This window comes from Taurulus bubalis (assembly GCF_910589615.1).
Source record: "Taurulus bubalis genome assembly, chromosome: 3".
Lineage (NCBI taxonomy): Eukaryota > Metazoa > Chordata > Actinopteri > Perciformes > Cottidae > Taurulus > Taurulus bubalis.
Window position 1 is genome coordinate 12,823,650 of NC_136591.1, and position 22,603 is coordinate 12,846,252.

Sequence of the window (22,603 nt, forward strand, 5' to 3'; positions counted from 1 at the left end):
TGTAGCATTACATGCTAATCCATAAACTAATGCGTTCTGTCATTAATAAATATACATGTCTAAATAATGAAGAAAGGTTATTAGCAGTTCTTTTCTGTGTTAGCGAAGGTAACGGTTCTCTAAATAGGTTAAGTATGTAAATGCTGTTCTATTAAAAAGAAACAAAATATACATATATATATATTTTTCTCTTTGTCTTTAAATCTGGTCCCAAAGAGCAGACTGCACATGCAGAGTTTTTGTCTGAACAGTATATATGTGTTTCTTCTCGCCATCTCTGGGATTCCTCCTTGTTACGGGTTTTTTTTCCCACCACATCTCACTCTGTCTAGATATATTTAAATGCATGACCTGACCCTCCTCTTTACCACGGTTTACCACGTGGAGCGAAACACACTTAGTGTCATAAAGAGAGGCCGGAATCAAGATTGTTATTTTGTTTCAATTAATTGTTGCCCTAGATTAATAAAACATTTTATTATGATTATTATTTAAAAAATATTCCTCTTTCATGTAGCACACAGTACATTGTAATGCATCCCTACTGCAGCTTGAAAAGAGAGCTGAGTATATCAGTATAGTATACATTATGGATGCTTGGTTGGAACTGCTCAAAATATGTTTATATCTGATCTAAGATATTTTCCAGTGATTTAAATCATTATATTCCCCATTTATCTCTAAATATGTCAACATGTTAATCTGACTCTGTAGGTGGCAGTGAGCATGTGATCAAGTTTCCTAAATAGGATGTAGTGTCTCTTTTAGTTGGCCAATCAAACAGGCTTGTGAGTGAAAAGTGTCGAAGAGATCTAGATTTTTCTCATTCAGAACGAGAATTTGAACACAATGGCATCTCCAAAGTGTGTCTTCTATCTGACATGTTTGTTCTTGGGGAAAATGGGTGAGTTGTGTTTTTTGTGACTGCAGTTTGAATCTTTTAAAGTGTGTGGCCACTCCTCATGACATGACTTCTGATGTGTTGATTCATGTTAACATGAAGTATGTTTGCTTCTTCTCTCCTTTCACTTCAGTTCAGACGATCGATCTGAATTTCTCCTCATCTGTTCATCAAGAAGATATTTTTCTATCAGTTCAAACTGGGGAAAACTTGACATTGCAATGTTTCTATGAAGACATTGTTGCAGGAAGGCTTTACTGGTTTAAACAGACTCTGGGACAGAAATCAAGGCACATCTCTACCTTCTACAAGTACGACACCAGTGGAACTTTTTATGCTGAATTCGAGAATCCACGCTTCACATTGGATGCTGGAATGGGTAAAAATCACTTGACGATAACAGATCTGCAAATTTCTGACTCGGCTACTTATAACTGTGCAAGTAGCTTTTCATACAAGTTTGATTTCCTGGAGGCCATTGTTGTCAGTGTAGAGAGTTCAGGTTTAAATGTGCCAGTTTTGGTCGATCAGTCAGCATCAGAGACCATCCAGCCAGGAGGCTCTGTGACTCTGAACTGTACAGTTCACACTGGGACCTGTGATGGACATCACAGTGTTTACTGGTTCAAAGACTCTAAAGAGTCTCATCCAGGACTCATTTACACTCACGGAGGCAGGAATGATCAGTGTGAGAGGAAACCCAGCACAAAAACACACACTTGTTTCTACAACCTGCCGATAAAGAACCTGAGTCTGTCTCATGCTGGGACCTACTACTGCGCTGTTGCCTCGTGTGGACACATCCTGTTTGGAGACGGGACCAAGCTGAATTTTGAGGGTGAGTACTTTTTTTTTTTTTACATTTATTTAAATTCAGTATAATACTTCCACCATATATGTATATGTAAAATATATATATATATATATATATATATATATATATATATATATATATATATATATATATATATTGTCTTATTGTATGTAATCAACTGGGGTAGATTTATGTTGATATCTATTGGTTAACTATTTACCCTATTCACTTAAGCCCTGCAATGTCTCCTGCTGTCTGTCTCTCTGCAGATGAGGACTCTGTTGCCTTGGTGTATCTCTTGAGTGGAACTTTAGCATTCACCACCATCCTGAGTGTCTTACTGGTTTTCTTACTGTGTATGATGAACAAGAGAAACCGCTGCGACTCTACAGGTACTGTAACTACTATTCTTTGTGGCTGACAGTATTATACTCACTATATAACAGTTTTATAGTGCGGGGCACTTTTCTGTCTTTTTCAGAGCCTCATGGAAGATGTTCAGCTCCCTTCACAACAAATGCAGAGGTATTTATTGGGCAGATTAACTGTATTACCCTTCAAATAATCAGGCACAGCAATGTATGTGGCCACAGTTTGTATGTCAAGTACAACATTGTGGTTTATGTTTTGTTAGCAGAGTGAACAAAATGAAGAAAACATCCATTACGCGGTTGTAAGGGAAAACAAGATCAACAGATCTAGAAGACAAAGGAACAACACCGAGACCGAATGCACATACTCAAGTATAAAGCAGTAGAAGTGTACATGCTTCTAAGTGTTTCCATCAAGCCCCTGAGACACCGAGGTCATCTTATCATTATGTCTTTCTTGTGACTATGGGTTGAAGCAGCTAGTGTTGATTAAAACTGTTACTTTCTGGCTTTTTTTGGACTTTAGGAGTTTGAAATGTTCCGATCTCCAACAAAGTCATGTTTGAGAAAATCAGATGCAGTCACTAAAGAAATGTACAACATATGCTTCATGTTCAAACTTGTATGTAAGAGAGAACTGTATGAATGCTCACTGTTTCATCAAGAAAAAGAGGAAACAGAAAGAAAAAGAGAGCGAGAAGGTGTGTCGGAGAGAGAACGGTTACAGGGCTAAAAGTGGAAATAAGACCTTCGTCAGAACAATAAGTCAAAGCAATCAAAGCCTTGACATCATCTCATTGGCCAAACAGCCTTCAAGACCAACCCGCTCTCACTCCCAACGTGTCAAGTACCAACGTTTGGTCAGTGTCCCTTGTCGCCTCTGCAGTATGAGTCACAGCTACGGCGTCATTATCAGATTTAGAGCAAGAAAGTCTTGTGAGAACTTGTTGTCAAGACATTTATCACTAAAATAGTAAAACAAAATTGGACTGACCTTCCAGAAATCAGTCAACATGCATTGGCTTTATGATAAACCAAATATTTAAGTCCATACATTTCTTCAACATTTGAAGACCCTTTTGTTAATCAGCTTGCTACCATGAATAGTCGAATCCTAGACAAACTCTGTTACAACTGTTTTAGTTATTTCACATGAAAGTTTTCTGTCTCTTTGGCCTGTGTTCTTCTCAGTAGTTTGAAGTGGGCAGGTAGAAAAAAATCAGGATCCATATTTCTGTCCACCGATCAAGCAATTTTGCAATCCTTGAATCAAAATATGATGGCAGTTGTGGGCGAATGTGTTAAAAAACCTCACACATACACACACATTCCCGATGAAGCAGATCAGCTAAGTTTTTTTAATGTTAAACATGTAAATGATTCTGATGTAAAAATAATTCTGAACATGATGCTAAATTGTATGAAGGAATACTACAGTTGCTTCAACTGTGGTGTAATAACTTGCATGAATTTTGTACAGTGGTAATAAATGCAGATGATGAATAAGCAAAGAACCTTCTGCCTGTGAGTCTTACTATATATACCATTTTTATAATACACAAAACTTTCTGGCATGTCATCTACTGTATGTGTTGAGAAGAGATGAGTTACATTTATAGACTGTATGTAAGAGGTGGACGTAGTCACTGTGACGCCGTCCAGAGGTAGATGTGACTAGATAGTCATAATCAATAATATTTATGTGCCAGCAAACTATGAAACATACTCACCACTCGTGCCACTGACGGACATCACCCCATCACCATTATATGAATGTTCTTTATAATTTTGTGTTGTGTCTATTTCCCTTTTCTCTTGAGAAGATAACTGAGACCTTTGTTAGCTTTGAGGCACTGTTGGCCTTTCAATGTCATTTATAAATGCGTTGTAAAGCATAGATAGTCCTCACTTCAGATGGGGGGTCACAGAACATACTTAACTAATACTTAACTAACGACTTGTAACTACCTGAATTAATTATGAATTGCAGTATTAAAACACGTTTAAAAGCACATATTAACCATTAGTTTAACATCTATAGGTCCTTAATAATTGGTTTGCAATATAATTTACAAATGGGGAATCCGTCATTTATAAAGTATGAAAACCCAATCATGAAATGCATAATAGTCAAGCTTATTAATCAAGAATAAAACATTTATAACTGTGTTTATGAATTGCATACTAATGTCTTACTAATGAGTGTTCATGTTGGAACAATGCTTTATAAATTATGAATTAAGTGTTTACTCATACTTCACTAATGCTAAATAGTGTGTAGTGTCATTATGAAGTGTTATCTCCATTTCTTTAGTGTAAAGTTCAAATATAACATTTAAATAAAAAACAATATACAGCATTGGATGCAGACATGAGCAGAACATGCTTAAAAAATCCCCTCTGTTCTAATAATAACTTCTTCTAACCAGAAATGTGAGCGGGAGGTGCAACCTTTAAACTAACCAGCTCTCTGCATTCTCTTGTTCTGACTGCTGTGGTAAATATGGCGTGATCTGCCGTGAACAGGTTTCCGTTGCTGGAAACTTCAGTCCTAGCTTGAACTCAGGAAGGCTGGCCCAGTCAGAAACCACATTTAAAGACAAGTAATGTTATGAGGGCAGCTATGTAAAAGTATTGTCATGTCTTAAATGCAAATATAGGAAATGCAATCCCACTGTACAAACTACGTATCATCTGAGGTTCAGGTGCCTATTGTGTACTATACCAACTCAAATATTTTAATGGTTTTAGACAGTGTTGCATGAGCTTTAAACTGTCATCTATCAATGAGTCAGCCTCCGTATGATTTTCAATCACCACGGAAACCACTGCAATTGACTTGCCCCTTTATGCATTTGCCAGTTCATAACCTCTATAAATAGAAATCTGCCGAATCTGTACACATCGGGACAAGATTTTGGTATTGGAAGCGTTCTGGTTTCCGTTTGTAGTATTGACCAATCACGTAAGGGCAGACTTTGGTTGAATTTAACAGTCCGTGTTGAGAGCAAAAGAGGCGTATTGTATTGGCTGAAATGCAATCTGGTAACCTATCATCATCCATGATTTAGTCAGATCGGTTTATTATTGATCACCCATTTTGCACACATTTATTTTTGTGTATTGCTTTAGTCCAATTTCATTTTTCATTTGCCAGATTTGTTGGCTGGATGTGTTGCCGAAACAGATACGTATGAATATATGCGAAGTATCCTAATACAATGGTATAAAAGGCTATTGGTTATTTTCCATGCGTTCTCCTACGAGTGTCCAGAAACACGAGCGGGCCCCTGCAGGGCAGAGCCGGTTTAGGCAACGGGTTTGTTTAGCTTTTGGAAAAGCTTGTGATTGGCTCAAAATAAGAATAGTCTGTTGCCGTAATTATCGCAACAAAAGTAAGGTATAAGCAATCTCCTCTTATCTGGTGAGAGTCCTATGCTTGTTTGACCATCTACCCCAACCTCCCATGTTTCTCTTCACAGGGGCAGGGCTGACTTCATACAAGCAGCCCTGCCCCAGTATCCTCATACAACGGTCCCTAAGATGTGGCAAGTAGTTATCAAATAATCAATGCTACGCAGTTACAACTGTGGTTAGTAGTTTCCACACATGCTGAAGATGAGACTCTTCTTAAGGACCAACAAAGCCAAGGTTGGGGTAACTGAACATGTGTTCACCGTTTCCCAAAAAAGGACATCCATTCTGATTGGCCGATCTTCTCTGTGAAGAGTGAAGAACATACAGAGATACACTTCATTCATCACAGCATTTGAAGCAAGATGACACCTCCAAACTTGCCGTTGTATATCACATGTTTGTTCTTGACAAATATGGGTAAGTTGTGTGTTTTTTTACTGCCTGTTGTTTACTTTGCTCGTGACATGTTTTCATGCATCTTTACATTCTAGCATTAAATTACTTGTGTATTTGCTTTGCCTCTTCATTTTCTCCTCAGCTCCTATGGCAACTTTGAATCAATCACCATTACATTTTCAATCGTATGATGTTGGGGAAAGTGTGACTCTGCCATGCGTCTGTGATGATGCAGCGGTGATAACTTTCTGGTATAAGCAAACTCTGATACAGAAGCCAAAGCTGATGTCTTCTTTCTATAAGTATAACAGTAACGGCACCTTCCACAATGAATATAAGAACAATCCACGTTTCTCACTGGACACTGAAAGTGATAAAAATCTCTTGAAGATTTCAGATCTGCAAATTTCAGACTCAGCCACTTACTTCTGCATTGGGTTCAATATGCTTGAATTCAAATTTTGCGAAAGCACTACTGTTAATGTAAAGGGTTCAGGTTTGAACATCCATCAGTCAGCATCTGAGACCATCCAGCCAGGAGGGTCTGTGACTCTGAACTGTACAATTCACACTGGGACCTGTGATGGACAACACAATGTTTACTGGTTCAAAGACTCTGAAGAGTCTCATCCAGGACTCATTTACACCCATGGAGGCAGGAATGATCAGTGTGAGAGGAAACCCAGCACACAAACACACACCTGTTTCTACAACCTGCCGATGAAGAGCCTGAATCTGTCTCACTCTGGGACCTACTACTGCGCTGTTGCCTCGTGTGGACACATCCTGTTTGGAGACGGGACCAAGCTGGACTTTAAAGGTACACAATATACAGTCCTTGTATCAATCAAGTATGTAGCAAAAGCTAAAATAAGGGTTCAGCATTCTGAGTTAGCCAGGTCAAGTTGTTGTATGTATAAATATTGCTTTCCTCTAACAACTATCTATTTGCCACAGGTCTGCACGGAAATGAAAACTATAGCATTGTACGTTTCTGCAAAGCACAGATACGTTTCAAATCAACATTTCTAGATACGTGTGTTTTTTTAAAACTAAAAATACATTTCATATCAACGTTACAAGAAAAATACATTTTAGTTATACGTAAAAAACAAACATAATTTGGGAGAAATTACATTTCTTGGAATGCGTAATTGTCAATGCATTTCGTAATATGGGAAAGTCATTTTTTGTTGGAAGATACCACCCACTTGATTTGTCAGACTCAGACTGCTGAAGCTGTCTGTTACTTAATTTGCAATATCTTTAGAAAGGAATCTTCTCCAATAACCAATGTACAATTGGACATGTCAGTATTTATTTTTCAGATATACTTGAGAGAGTGCAAATTGAGTGCTTTAAATCAACATTGAAAAAAAACATCTAAAATCCCTGTAATTTGTCTTGACATCTGTCTCTCTCCAGGTGACGGGGGCTCCCTGGTTTTGGTGTATTTCTTGAGTGGAGCGTTGGCATTCACCACCATCCTGGCGTTTTTTCTGGCTTTCACAGTGTGTAAGATGAACCAAAGAAACAATCAAAGTGCAGGTAGCTGTTACTCTGTGAATCTGACAGCAAGTATTGAGTTCAAAATCCCATTTGAATAACACAGCTTTCATTTTGTGTGTCACACCCAGAGCGTAATGTAACATTTCCAGAGACTTCCACTCAGAATACAGCGGTATGTATAACTCATTTCAATCACGCTGCAATATTTTCATATTCTTTACATGTCGTCTGCTGCTATAACGTATGTGCAGCGTACAGTTATCAAGTTGTCAATATAATTTACATTCACAACTTGACAATGATATGTTTTCTTATCAAATGATTAATTCAAGAGTATTAATATAAAAGTTTATCCATGACGCCTGCCAGTTTCCGCACATGTCTCTCTTGTGCTGTATTGTTTATTAAAGCGATTAATAAGAATTCATTTTATATTTGGTTACCAGTTATGTCTAGATGCAGAGAACCTCCATTACGTTGCTTTAAGGGATCACAGCGGCAACAGATCAAGAAGACAGAGGGACGACACCTTGAATGAATGTGTGTACTCCAGCGTGCAGCCGTAGACATGACTATGTGTACTATGACATCTGTTATTGTTCTTGGCAGGAGGAACACTCATAATTTCCCAAATTACATAAATACAAAGGCTTGCCTTAAAATAAAAGCTTTTTCACAGAAAAAAATCACTGTGGACTTTCACTGATATACCAATTGATAAGTAACTACACTCACAGGTCTGCGCTGCTGGTGGTGGTGTGTATTCTGAAAAGTTTCCACAATTCTAACCAGTCCGGCATTGCAGAAATCGCGTTCACAGTGAGGACAAAACCACCACAGAACGTTCTTCGCAAGTTGTTTGTTGTGCATGCTGCCACAAAGCCGGGTGTACGTAAAAATATTTTTGCTGTTCACAGTAAAGAGAGGATATCTCAAACCATCTTGCTCTTTGTCTCTGTGGTTAATGGCAGGATGTCTCTTCAGCACTGCTTCTCAATGTTTCTCCCTGTAGACTAAGGTGGGTTTGTGGCGTGACAAGACAAGCAGTGCTCCATAATTATACTGTTTTATTTTGCCCTGAACATGATATAACTAGATCAGTCTGAGAACAGTATGGCGTCTCCTGTGGATCTGGAGGACTTTTGTCAAGTTTGGATTTTGAAGGCAGTTTTGCAGAGGAGATAAAGGGAATTTGGCAAATGGTAGAATATGAGGGGTGAATTAAATTGAGGCAGGAGAATATGATGAGACAGTAGTTGCAGGAAATTAGAAATACTTTGACATGGGAAGGTCCGACCAAGACCAGGAAGTCCACACATCCGAGCATGCAGGCCACAGAGATAGTTGAACACGTTCAATCCAAACCCGCTCCTGGGATCAGCACTCTTCCAGCAGCACATTGTTGTCCAGGGAACTCAGGGAAATCCAGCCAATTCTTGGGACAACATCCACTCTATCTTTCTTTATAGCAAATATTTCCATTTGTGATGCTAGCCACTCTCCCTCCTCTTGATCTCCTCCATGCTTACTTTAATTATTTGTTCCCACTGGGCCCTCAGGTGTGTCTCATTTATCTCTTCCCCCACCTTCCCTTTCTGTCAAGGTTAAAGGGCTATTCCACACTCCACTTCTGGTTTACACACAACTGCGGCCCAAAGTGTGTGAGGGGTTTCAGCACTCTTAGTTTTTCACTAGATACACTTGTGTACACGTTTGGACTGCCGGCCAGACCAATAACCCTATGATGCATCTCCATTCCATGACTAAATAATAAGTAATGCCACAACTAAGCTTCAGGAGGTCCCAGCTAGAGGTCTTCACAGGTCCACTCAGATTTGAAGAACCGAGACTTGACCAAGGTCCTGAGTCTGACCGGGCTCTTTGTTCACTGCCACAGGTCCCATGTATGTGTGTCAATACATCAGTGGATCCAGATATTACATTATTTAACTTGGTATCACTAAATATTTTAGAAAATCTGAAGCCATATAAAATATTTGTTCTCTTAAATGATAATTACTTTTAGCAATTTGAGTCACACATTACAAGATTAAGAAGATGTTCTATGTAATAATCTAATGTTTTATTGGAGGTTAAATAGGATTGTTTTACTTTGATCTGTGAGGACCTCGAACAGAGACAGACAAGTGTGTTTTACATAGGTGTAGGGGGGAAATAATGTTGTTTCTTACCAACCTCTTCCCCTTCCTGTTTCAGTATTGCCTTTCTGTGTGTGGTTATTTCGGCTATATCTGCTCTCATTTTCCGAAACCCTCTGAGACACAATCGGCGTCAACATTACGGCCTTTAAGAGGGTAGGTTAAAGATATTGGTATGAAACGAGATGACAGGTGCCTTGACCTCTCACCTCAAAATATGTGAATGAAAATGGATTCTATTCAAGAGCCTCCCTTTACATACTTAATGCTAATGCAGTTTGGGCTCTTTTGCATGATGAATATTTGTAATCTTTCACTTATCCTACAAATTATGTATTTTAAAATTTGTCTTTTGAAAGTTATTCAAATGTGCACATTAAAAATAAACAATACCTGAAAAGTCTGGCCTTGCATGACCATACATATGCAGTTGTATGTGGAATAAAACCACATATAGAGTTGTATTCAGTATACGCAGAATAAAATCCTGGTGCTATGAATCATAGTAGTTGTAGTTTGTCAAGGATAATGGTCTCATCATGTAGTCCTGTCTGACAAATTAGTAGATGCAACACAAATGAACAACATAATGGAATAAAGCAGAAACATGACTATTTTTACACACAATCATGATGAGGTCGGTTGAATTTAGAAGTGGTTAGACAATTAAGGAAAAACTACAATTTTGGTAGGATTGTTACGACAACTACGTCCATGCAAAAAAAACCATTGCATTCCTCAAATATTTAGCATTAGTGGCAACACTGTTGCATGTAGTCAAACTACACGACATTAATATAAGCATTTAGAATATTGAGGATTTGGTTATTCACCAACTAAAGATAACCTGCAAAACAACAGAACATGTTTGTGTAAAAGCCCCGAGTGTGTCATTATGTAAATTCACTCAGTGAGAACACTATTCTGTCTATTTTGTATGTTGTTCTATGTTCAATGACGTTACTGCTTCAAAGAAAACAGGCTGCACCTTTCACGGTCAGTATCTTTTCAAAGCAATCTTGTGGTCGTCAGAGGAAACTCTCCTTGTGTTTCAGTGCCGGTGGTTTCAAGCAGGATGTCCTCACAAGTAACTCTGTGTCACTCCACCATGCAGACAGTGGATCACAGGAACCTATCTTTGGGATCAAACTATTTGTTTGGAAGCAGCATTTCAGTTTCTCTGTGTTTAACCACACTGCTTGTGAGTAAAAAACACAGAGGTAATGTTGCGCTATAGGTTATGTTGCAAAGTTAATTTTAGTATAATAAGTATATTAGTTTAAGACAATAGATTCAACTTATTTTCACTGCCACACGCAACAGATAAACTCTCTTTTAAATCTATGCAGCAGTTCACTGTGAAACGCCTCATGCTAGCTGTTTAACCCTGTGCTGGCTGCTGTGAGTTTAGTTGCATTAGCTGTTAGCTCTGTTAGCTAAACACAGGATTCCCACCGGCTCCAACAGCAAACTACCTCTCCTCCTACCGGCATAATAAGAGATGAAACGTCATAAGAAAAGTAGGGAGGAGTCAGCCGTCAAAGACAATATAAATGTATATGTCAATAAAATATGTAGTTAATAAAATAGGCAGTCAATAAAATGTATTTTCAAAAGTTGTGAATCACCCCACCACAAAAGGTCATTGAGCACACAGTCATGAATGAGCAGGAAAAATATTAGGCTGATGACGTGGACAGACACAGAGATGAACACACGACCTAATGCATAATCTCCAGCTACAAGCAGTAGTTTGGTCAAAGTTACTTTTATTGAGAAAATTGTAATACAGTCAAACAACAAAATAATGTGTAAAAAATATTTTCTTTTTCTGTGATAGCATATTACAAAGATCCTTAGCCGAATATGTTTAAAGCCAAATTCTGCATTGAAGACTTCACCAGCTCTTGCCGATGTAAACCAGGACACAAATAGTTCCAAAGAGCAAGAGAATCACAGTTCTAGTGATGGAGAGCCAGACTAAGGTTCTCATTTGTGCCCTTTGGTCTTCACCATCAACTTTGACGAGCAGCTGGCTTCCATTACCGAACAGCACTTCCCCGCAGGAGGCCACAGCACAGTAGTAGGTTCCAGCATCTGAAGAGCTCAGGTTCACCTTCTGCAAATGGTAGATGCAGCTCTGTGAAGGACGCCCTGGTGGTGTGGAGACGTGTGTGCGATGATCCCTGCCTGTCTGAAGGACGCCTTGGCGAGATCCGTGGCGGAACCAGTAAACACTGTGTTCTCCATCGCAGGTCCCCATCACAGAGTGTATGGTACAGTTGAATGTCACTGTGCCTCCTGACTGGATGGTCTCAGATACTGGCCACTGGACTATTTCGTTGAGGTTGGCTTCTACAAACCACAGAAAATAAGGCTTTATTTGTATTACATTTTTGGAGCCATTAAGTGTATGTAGGGCTTTTTTAATTTACATTTTTAAAAAGCGGTTTAACATGAGAATTAATTGTTTTTATTCAGTGCTTTTTCTGTGCATACATATGAAAACTTCCAATAAACAGCATATTTCAGTTCGACAAGTGTTGATTGAAAAGTTTCTTTGACTACAAATATTAAGGGTTATATAATCCATGATTCGTATTTACTATTGCTTAAACGCTATAATCAAACAAACACTGACAATTTTGCAAATACATTAGGTGACTAAAATAAAATGAAATTAGATGATTTGCTAATTCTCAAGTAATAGTCAATGAAAAAGAACAGCACGATACCTTTGACGCTGAGAAAGACCCCCTCTCCAATTTCCGCCATGTTGGAGTGTGTGCTTCCACAGAAGTATGTGGCTGAATCTGATATGTTAACGGATGCAATGTTTAAATGATTCATCCCTTCTTTCCTTTGCACAGAGAAACGAGGGTTCTTCTCCAACCAGGGGAAGACTTTGGATGGTTCATCATACTTGTAAAAGTTAGACATGAGCTCAGGTCCACCTCCTAATGTTTGTCTGTACCAGGAGAAGTGCATTGCCACTTGGGTATTGTAGAAACAATGTAAAGTCACATTGTCCCCAACGCTGGCGGATATAACCCCAATGTCCTGTTTCACTGCTGCCGACCGGATCCCTGCCGACAGCTGAACTAGGTAAAAAAGAGACAACGGTTTTAAGCTCACATTAAGTTTTTTGCTCATTTAGACACTGAACATACACTGAAGATAATGTATATGAAGAGACTTACATATTCCACAGACGATCATATACAAGTGCATCTCAGAGGTCTCAAGAACGAAACGGTTCGATCGAAATAGCAGAAACCAGCTCGGAAATGGGGTTACGTTTGATTGGTTGCTAAGAGGGTCAAACTGTGTGACACTTGACAACATCTGTCTTGGCGTCAGTGGAAATGAATTAACATATTAGGATTGCAAAACATGTCAAATACAGTTCCAAGCTTCTCTTCAACACTGTGACAGTTTACAGAAAGTGAGATGAGAAATTATAGTTTCTTCTGAAACCACATCGGATGATATTGTCAATCATTTCGTCCAAAATGTTTATGGAATCTTGTCGAATTCGATAGTTGATCCCAACGTCTTTAGGTTGTTATAACCAGACCCCGACTTGCAGGGGGCAGACTGTCAGACCCTCCTGTGGTATAATGAGAGGTTTTCTAAAAGAACGCTGGTGCTCGGACACACGGTCATCTTTGACTAGAAGCAACGCCAAAATCAACACAATAGGAAAGTTCCTCGTAGTAGCTTCAAATATAAATCTAATGTGAGCACCAAGGAACTTCCCTCCTTTGGCAGATGCATGTGAAAACAGCCTCTTGTGTCAAAAATCTGCACATACATCTTACTGCAAGGTGAACCTCAACCAAATAACTGAGGTAACAATAGCCAACACAGAGCTCAGAGTGTTTATTGCAGTGAGAAAGTGCCACCTGAAGGGGACAAGTTGAACTTATGTGGTGAGCAGGAGTCAACTGATTACGCAAGAGCAGGGAGAATGGTAGTGTGCACATGAGCAGGGGCTCCTCTGATCTGATAAAAGCAGCTGTTTGTACCTAACGTTTTGTCTGTGGCTGTTCGTTCTACCCATCTTGTCAACACACCGCTCGGTCACTAGGATCTTGGCTTTAACCGACCCAACATGTTGTGGCAATAGGCTACATCTTTAGCTCCATAATGCTGACCCATGGTGCATCATGTTCTCTCTCCCAGCTCGTCAAATACCGACGGCTTGGTCAGTGGCGCTATTCTTCGAACTATGACGTTCTAGGTACCCCTTTGGTGTCCGTTTTGAATGCGTCAGATTCCACTCATTAAATGCAATGTATTTTCAAAATAAGCTCAAAGTAAACTTCTGATGTATGTTGACTCACTTTTTTAGGTTTACATGGTTAGGTTTAAACAACAAAAGTATGGTTGTTACGTAACTTACATGCGTGGCATTAGTTAAGTGTGTAAGTTACATACAAAAAGTAGCATTGACTTGGTATTACACAAGATTCAGAGAGCAGTCTCCTGGGTGAAAGTCCTGTGTATTTGTTCAACCCAAACATGCACCCCCATATTCTCCCTAATTTGACTTTGCAGTTTTTTTATACTTCCTCAGTTGTTCCGGGCGTCTAATAATTGCACAAAAGGGTTTACATTGGAGGTAGTGAAGGTTCGTCTCATACAGTCGCTAAATGAAGCCTCAATGAATCACTAGCAGACGTCCATACCACGTGTCAGTATTTGATGAGTTGAGAGGGAGAACAGGTTCACATGCTCGGCCCAGTGCCATTCACACATAATACATAGCAGACATTCAGTCATGTTACTAAATGACACAAGAGTGGTGGATTGACTCTTGATGTGGACAGGACAGAAGAGATGGCAATGGGCAGCAGGGCGGGCCACATTGATTTTCTTTCTATGCACTTTGACGTTTAACTGCATACTTCAATATGTCTGAATGAGAACACACTTGCATGTGATTTATGCCTGTCGGACCAGCTGAGCTGCCGCATCAGACTGCTCAAATTGCCTCTGGTACAGATATTTGATGATGAAAGATTTGAGTTTCCTTACATGAACTATTCAATACCCCGCCCCTTTCAAATGAAAGCCCCTCTACAGGGATATAAAGTGCCCTTGCTGTTGCATGGGTAAATGCACAATGGAGAGCTTCAACCTAATAACCGTCTTGCTTCTCAGCAGCCTCAGTAAGTACCGATATTGAATTATCCTGAGTATCAACTAATATTTCAATCGCTATGTTATCCAGAAACCCAAATATTTATTTTATACTTGCAAATTGGTGGTATTTATCTAATTTAGGTGTTTTGAGGTTTCATAGCTGATAAGTAAATCTCTTGTTGTCTCTGCTGTCTGTTTCAGGCTGGATCTCTGTCTCTGAGTCTAAGTCTCTGACTGTGGAGGTCCAGCCTGGTGAAGAAGTCACACTGACGTGCAGAAACATGTCCAGCAGACCAACTCTGACACAGTGGTTCAGACTGACCAACGGAACCGAGCTCAGCTGCATCTCTTCAATGTACGAGTCTGAAGGCAAAACTTTGTTCTGTGTTGGATTTCAACATGGATTTGAAATGAGCTCCGACAGCTTTACTGTCTTTCTTAAAATCAAGCAAGTGAATTTATCTGACTGTGGACGGTATTTCTGTGGATTCTACATAGACGGACACACAGTCATTACCAATGCAACACATTTGATCGTTCAAGGTAAGATTGTATTTAAGCCTTTTCCTCATCATATTTACAGTACATCTCAAATATATTGTTTGGAAAAAGACAAAAAACAATGTGTGATATTTATCATACATCACCATGTTTTTTTGTTAGGTAACAGTGAATCTGACGGTGAAATGGATTCTGAGATTGAAAGTAAGGTTCTCCTTTTGCACTGTGCAAATCATCACAGCCAGTAATTATATTTTAACCGTGTCTTTGAAAACTGTCTCATATGATTTTTCTTACAGAGGATCCTGATGGAATGACAAACCTAATGTGTGTGATCCTGGTCGGTCTGTCTGTGTTCCTCGCTATAGTCGTCATTGTTCTGGCCGTTAAAATCAGAAAACTTCAGACAGGTGCAATAGATTTATGTTGTGTTGCACACAATGGATAAATCCAAAGCAATCTATATGTATATATCAGTAATAGTTAACTAATAACACTTTTGTTTTTTGCTTTTTAGCTGTGAATGACAAACCGCAGCCAGAAAGAAACAAGGTGAACTAAACTATTACCTTAACTAAACTGTATGTTGTTGTTTTAAATCAGCATTTTAACACATGACCAGTCTGTTAGTGACCTTTGTCCCAAGCTGCTGCAGATGGCATCAAATGAAAAATAGTCCTCTTTTACCTCAAATTAAAATGATTAGGACTATTTCTGCACGTCTTACCAGTACTGTTTCCTGAGGTCTCCCTATCAGGCTCTTGTTTTATTCATAATGGCGACTCATAGTGGCTCAGCACCAGCATTTTTGCGCCACGCCTCATACGCAATAAGAACATACAAATAAAAAATGTTTTATCTGGAAGAGCCAACCACGGTGCTATAGAAAATCATGAACAAATATTATTTAAAAGTTTTCTGAATATCATCTTTTGATTTACAGAATATCATTTTATAGGGCAAACATTGCCAAAGGTATTAAATGTTCAGACAATGTGTAAATAATATAACAATGATTTAACGATAGGAAGTCTTGGGGTGTATCCAAAGTAATAACAACAGTCCAAATTATAGTTTTAAATCAAAACCCTTCAATTTTTCTTGAGGGAGGAACCCCAAACTCAATATCTCCTCATGGCTTTTTTTCACTGTAGAAATCCAAATGTGTCTCTTTATCCTGCTGCATAACAATAATAATAATAATAATAATAATAGATTTCATTTTTAAACACACTTTTCTTTCAAAAGAAACTCAGAGTGCCACAGAGCCAACATATATAGAAAAACAAATAAAAACATAGCTAAAACATTAAAAAAAACATTAAAAACACCCCTATTAAAAAAAATAAAAATAGCTGACAATGAATCAGCACAAGGTAAAAAATGCCTTCCTGAGTAAAAAGGTTTTTAGGTCAGTCTTAAAAGAGTTCAGTGTCTGAGTTGCCCGGGAGACTGTTCCAGAGGCGCGGCGCTGCCGAGCAAAAGGCCCGGTCGCCCATGGTGCGGAGCTTGGTGTTGGGGACCCGGAGGAGCGAGCGGTTTGTCTGAGGGTGCGGGTGGAGGTTTGGGGATTAATGAGTTATTGTAGGTAGGGAGGTGCATGTCCATTTATGCATTTATAGGGGAGTAGTAGGACTTTGTAGTCAATCCGGAATGAGACAGGGAGCCAGTGTAGTGAGTGCAGAATGGGTTTTATGTGTTCATATTTCCGGACTCTCTTCAGGATCCTGGCAGCGCGGTTTTGGATGTATTGAAGTTTCTGGATGTCCTTGCCAGTGATCCCAGTGAACAGTGAATTACAGTAGTCCAGTCTTGAGGAGATAAAGGCATGGACGAGCATCCTGACTGAGACTCTGCTCCTAAAACAGAATGAATAGCTCACCCTGTCTGACTTCTGGTGTTGATTCCACGCTACAGACATCATGTCATATCTTATATAGAGTGAAACTATAGGCCACAAATGACACAAGAAAGCACTTAAAATATTAACACTACAGGTAAATATACAAACACAGCACCTTAACCCTGTAATGTTATGGCTACTTTATAGGAGTACTATAGAAGATGCATAACACAAGTATAATAACTTTATAGTAATATCACAACAGACTATGACTGGCACAGTATAGCAACAACATAATACATAAGTAGCATGAGATTCTTGATACTGGCTGATACACACAGCAACATGTGAATGAGGGGAGTACTGGCACTTTGTTTTCATCTCAATTGTGCCGCACAGCGAGGTTTTAAATAAAAATCATGTTTTCATCATTTCGAAGACTAAGCTTTACTATGGTTTACACTCATATTAGTTTCAATGATCCCTTTGTTAAAACCCCCACAAATCTAAACATTTTGCAATTTTTTTCTTAACCTCAGATTGTGTGTGTGATACAGCGTGTGACTCTGACTCTTTACAGGATCTGGGCACAGATGAAGTGAACTACGTGGCTCTAAATTTCCAGGTGAAACCAAAAAGAAGCCGCCGGGCTGCATGCGAGAGAGAGCTGGAACCAAATGTTGTGTATGCTGCCACCAGATAGACTGAAGAACTGATGCTTCATTATATTGATCTGCTGGTGTGATTGTGTGTGGATATTTAGTGGAAGGAGCCACTGGCAACAAATACATTTTGAATAATTATTCTGTATTTTCTCACTCGTGTTTCTTTCTGTCTCTCAGTCAAAGTGTCGATACTTCTTGTGTTGTGTGAGGGGGAAAAGAGTGTGCTTAATGCATGATGGAGGAGGAGTCAGAAAGGACACTGACTTTGTGTTGTGGAGGGAGGGACGTAAACATCACTTGTTTGACAGGAAGAGACAGCGCAGTGTGGTTTGATGCCACTGAGGTTATAATCATCTGAAGTCACAGCTCTGTGGAAACCATGAGGGGAAGCTGAGACAACTGGCCAAATCAGCTGCAGCATTTAGACTTGTGAGAAATAGTGGAGAGAGAAAGATTACAAAAGAACACTCCAGCCAACACTGACAAGTTTACATGCATGTCTGCCATTATTCGGAAAAACAGACAATATTCCGACTAAACTTTTTCCACGGCTAAAGAAATTGAAAAGTCCACTAAAATACCCGTATACATGCAGCTGTGCATACTCACCCCCCAAAACGACCGCCATGATGTGATATGACTATAGTTGCACATATCAACCTGTTGATATGTCTTTCATTAATTCAAAAAACAATTATGTGTGTTCTTCTTTCCGACCATAAATGTGGGATTTTTTTGGGACATGCATCTCTACCTCAGCTCTGCAAACTGTGGGCTAGTTGGTTTGTGTACAAACCACAAAGCTGAGCTGGCATGAACAGGCAAGAGGCAGAGTATCGCAAACTGATTTAAAACCCAGGTGAAACGCATCGAATGTGCTGTATACATGTCCAAAGATGTCGGCATACCCCGTCCTAATCCTAATCTGAAAATGCTACATAAAAAAAAGGCCTAATTCGGACTATTCAAAAGCAATATCCTGTTTACATGGACCGCATAAAATGTTTTGTTGATGTAAATGGGGGCGACTGTGGCTCAGCATGCCTGTCTTTCATTCAGAGGGTCGGTGGTTCAAACCCCAGCTCTGCTAGTCCACGTCAATGTGTCCTTGAGCAAAACACTTAACCCTGAATTGCTCCCCGTTGCTGTGTATAGAGCAAAAATGTAAGTCGCTTTGGATAAAAGCATCACCTAAATGAAAGGTAATAGTCATGATTCCATTCAATTGTCCAGCAAATTTCAAGAGAACTTTTTAAGTGTTGAAAAATATATATGAAAGTGACATTTACATTTACTGGTTTTGAGTGAATGAACTAGTTTGGTTAGAAGTCGGCGGCATGGACTATGAGTTACGCATGTCTCTAATTCGCCAGTAAAGTAGTAGTAGTAGTAGAAGAAGTAAGGTGTTTCCATATCTCAAATGAGATATGGAAACACCTCAAGCACATCAAGTCTTTTTCCACAAAGGCCAAAAAACACCTCAAGCAAAACTTGAATTTTGTTGTTTCCACACAGGGCTTCTAATGTGATACTTCCAAATGTGCATAAAAATGTGCAACCCTGTCTCCTAAAAATTGCGTTCCCCCAGAACTAATATGCATTCCCAATTACGTTTGATCAGAAACGTATCTTCTCCCTGATTATGTTTGTGTTTGACGTATTACAAATACGTTTATAATTGTGTGTTTGTGTTATTGTTTTCTTGCTTTATTTAAGCATATTTATATTTTTAAACTCTGCGGAGAAAAAATAAAAAAGGGGAGGGGTGAGACCAGTGACGGCCGGCCGCGCTAGCCACACCGGCCGCACCGGGAGCCCGAGAGTCGGCCGCACCTGGAGCCGAAGACCGCTTGCCCGCCATTGTTAGGCCGGTAACGGGCCGGTAACGGGACGGTCTTCAGACCGCTTGCACCGGGGCTCGGTCTTCAGACGCTTGGCGTCGCCGTCAGGCCGTCGGTAACAGCCTCCTTCGCGCCGGCTGCGGTCTTCTCTGAGTCGGGTTGTTTGTGAATGCAGCCCAAAGTGTGTGATAAACTCCATCTAGTGCAGTAAACCACTGAGATCATCAGCAGACACTCGGATCTCTGTGGTCACATCAAGTGCAGAATCTGACGTGAAAAATATTCAAACGGGCGGAAGGAGTCACGGGACCCAACGTCCGGTTTTCAAAATATTAACTGATGTGAATGTGTTCAGAACATTTCTGACCACATCCAAACATCTTAACTGTAACAGTACGTTGTATTTGACATATTACAACATTTCTGTAAGACCAGTACAGTTAAGATGTGTGGATGTGGTCAGAAATGTTCTGAACACATTCATATCAGTTAGTATTTTACCGACGGCGGCGGGCAAGCGGTCTTCGGCTGCCGGTGCGATCGACTCTCAGGCTCCCGGTGTGGCCGGCTCGGCCGGCATGGCCGGCCGTCACTGGCCTCACCCCGCCCCTCTTTTCTTTTTTCTCCGCAGAGTTTAAAAATTTAAATATGCTTAAATAAAGCAAGAAAACAATAACACAAACACACGATTATGAACGTATGTGTAATACGTCAAACACAAACATAATCAGGGAGGAGATACGTTTCGGATCAAACGTAATTGGGAATGCATATTAGTTCTGGGGGAACGTAATTTTTAGGAGACAGGGTTGCTCCATGTGGACTGAAGAGATGGCAATGGGCAGCAGGGTGGGCCACATTGATTTGCTTTCTATGCACTTTGACGTTTAACTGCATACTTCAATATGTCTGAATGAGAACACACTTGCATGTGATTTATGCCGCATCAGACTGCTCAAATTGCCTCTGGTACAGATATTTGATGATGAAAGATTTGAGTTTCCTTACATGAACTATTCAATACCCCGCCCCTTTCAAATGAAAGCCCCTCTACAGGGATATAAAGTGCCCTTGCTGTTGCATGGGTAAATGCACAATGGAGAGCTTCAACCTAATAACCGTCTTGCTTCTCAGCAGCCTCAGTAAGTACCGATATTGAATTATCCTGAGTATCAACTAATATTTTAATCTCTAGGTTATCCAGAAACCCAAATATTTATTTTGTACTTGGTGGTATTGGTGGTATTTATCTAATTTAGGTGTTTTGAGGTTTCATAGCTGATAAGTAAATCTCTTGTTGTCTCTGCTGTCTGTTTCAGGCTGGATCTCTGTCTCTGAGTCTGAGTCTCAGACTGTGGAGGTCCAGCCTGGTGAAGAAGTCACACTGACGTGCAGAAACATGTCCAGCACTCCAACTCTGACACAGTGGTTCAGACTGACCAACGGAACCGAGCTCAGCTGCATCTCTTCAATGTACGGGTCTGAAGGCGAAACTTTGTTCTGTGTTGGATTTCAACATGGATTTGAAATGAGCTCCGACAGCTTTACTGTCTTTCTTAAAATCAAGCAAGTGAATTTATCTGACTGTGGACGGTATTTCTGTGGATTCTACATAGGCGGACACACAGTCATTACCAATGCAACACATTTGATCGTTCAAGGTAAGATTGTATTTAAGCCTTTTTCTCATCATATTTACAGTACATCTCAAATATATTGTTTGGAAAAAGACAAAAAACAATGTGTGATATTTATCATACATCACCATGTTTTTTTGTTAGGTAACAGTGAATCTGACGGTGAAATGGATTCTGAGATTGAAAGTAAGGTTCTCCTTTTGCACTGTGCAAATCATCACAGCCAGTAATTATATTTTAACCGTGTCTTTGAAAACTGTCTCATATGATTTTTCTTACAGAGGATCCTGATGGAATGACAAACCTAATGTGTGTGATCCTGGTCGGTCTGTCTGTGTTCCTCGCTATAGTCGTCATTGTTCTGGCCGTTAAAATCAGAAAACTTCAGACAGGTGCAATAGATTTATGTTGTGTTGCACACAATGGATAAATCCAAAGCAATCTATATGTATATATCAGTAATAGTTAACTAATAACACTTTTGTTTTTTGCTTTTTAGCTGTGAATGACAAACCGCAGCCAGAAAGAAACAAGGTGAACTAAACTATTACCTTAACTAAACTGTATGTTGTTGTTTTAAATCAGCATTTTAACACATGACCAGTCTGTTAGTGACCTTTGTCCCAAGCTGCTGCAGATGGCATCAAATGAAAAATAGTCCTCTTTTACCTCAAATTAAAATGATTAGGACTATTTCTGCACGTCTTACCAGTACTGTTTCCTGAGATCTCCCTATCAGGCTCTTGTTTTATTCATAATGGCGACTCATAGCGGCTCAGCACCAGCATTTTTGCGCCACGCCTCATACGCAATAAGAACATACAAATAAAAAATGTTTTATCTGGAAGAGCCGACCACGGTGCTATAGAAATTCATGAACAAATATTATTAAAAGATTTTATTTAAAAGTTTTCTGAATATCATCTTTTGATTTACAGAATATCATTTTATAGGGCAAACATTGCCAGAGGTATTAAATGTTCAGACAATGTGTAAATAATATAACAATGATTTAACGATAGGAAGTCTTGGGGTGTATCCAAAGTAATAACAACGGTGCAAATTATAGTTTTAAATCAAAACCCTTCAATTATTCTTGAGGGAGGAACCCCAAACTCAATATCTCCTCATGGCTTTTTTTCACTGTAGAAATCCAAATGTGTCTCTTTATCCTGCTGCATAACAATAATAATAATAATAATAGATTTCATTTTTAAACACACTTTTCTTTCAAAAGAAACTCAGAGTGCCACAGAGCCAACATATATAGAAAAACAAATAAAAACATAGCTAAAACATTGTTAAAGCCACCCCTATTAAAAAAAATAAAAATAGCTGACAATGAATCAGCACAAGGTAAAAAATGCCTTCCTGAGTAAAAAGGTTTTTAGGTCAGTCTTA

At 39.4% G+C, this 22,603-nt stretch overlaps 1 protein-coding gene across 1 annotated transcript; it reads left to right on the forward strand.

The window, feature by feature from the left end:
- Window positions 1-900: 900 nt before the first annotated feature.
- On the forward strand, window positions 901-21,493 carry LOC306734290 (uncharacterized protein; the record flags this gene model as incomplete). Its single annotated transcript, XM_079215647.1, has 7 exons — window positions 901-904; window positions 1,149-1,453; window positions 6,434-6,719; window positions 7,325-7,447; window positions 14,917-15,084; window positions 20,885-21,038; window positions 21,484-21,493. 7 exons carry the CDS (start codon window positions 901-903, stop codon window positions 21,491-21,493), a joined length of 1,050 nt encoding a protein of 349 aa, XP_079071773.1.
- Window positions 21,494-22,603: the final 1,110 nt, after the last annotated feature.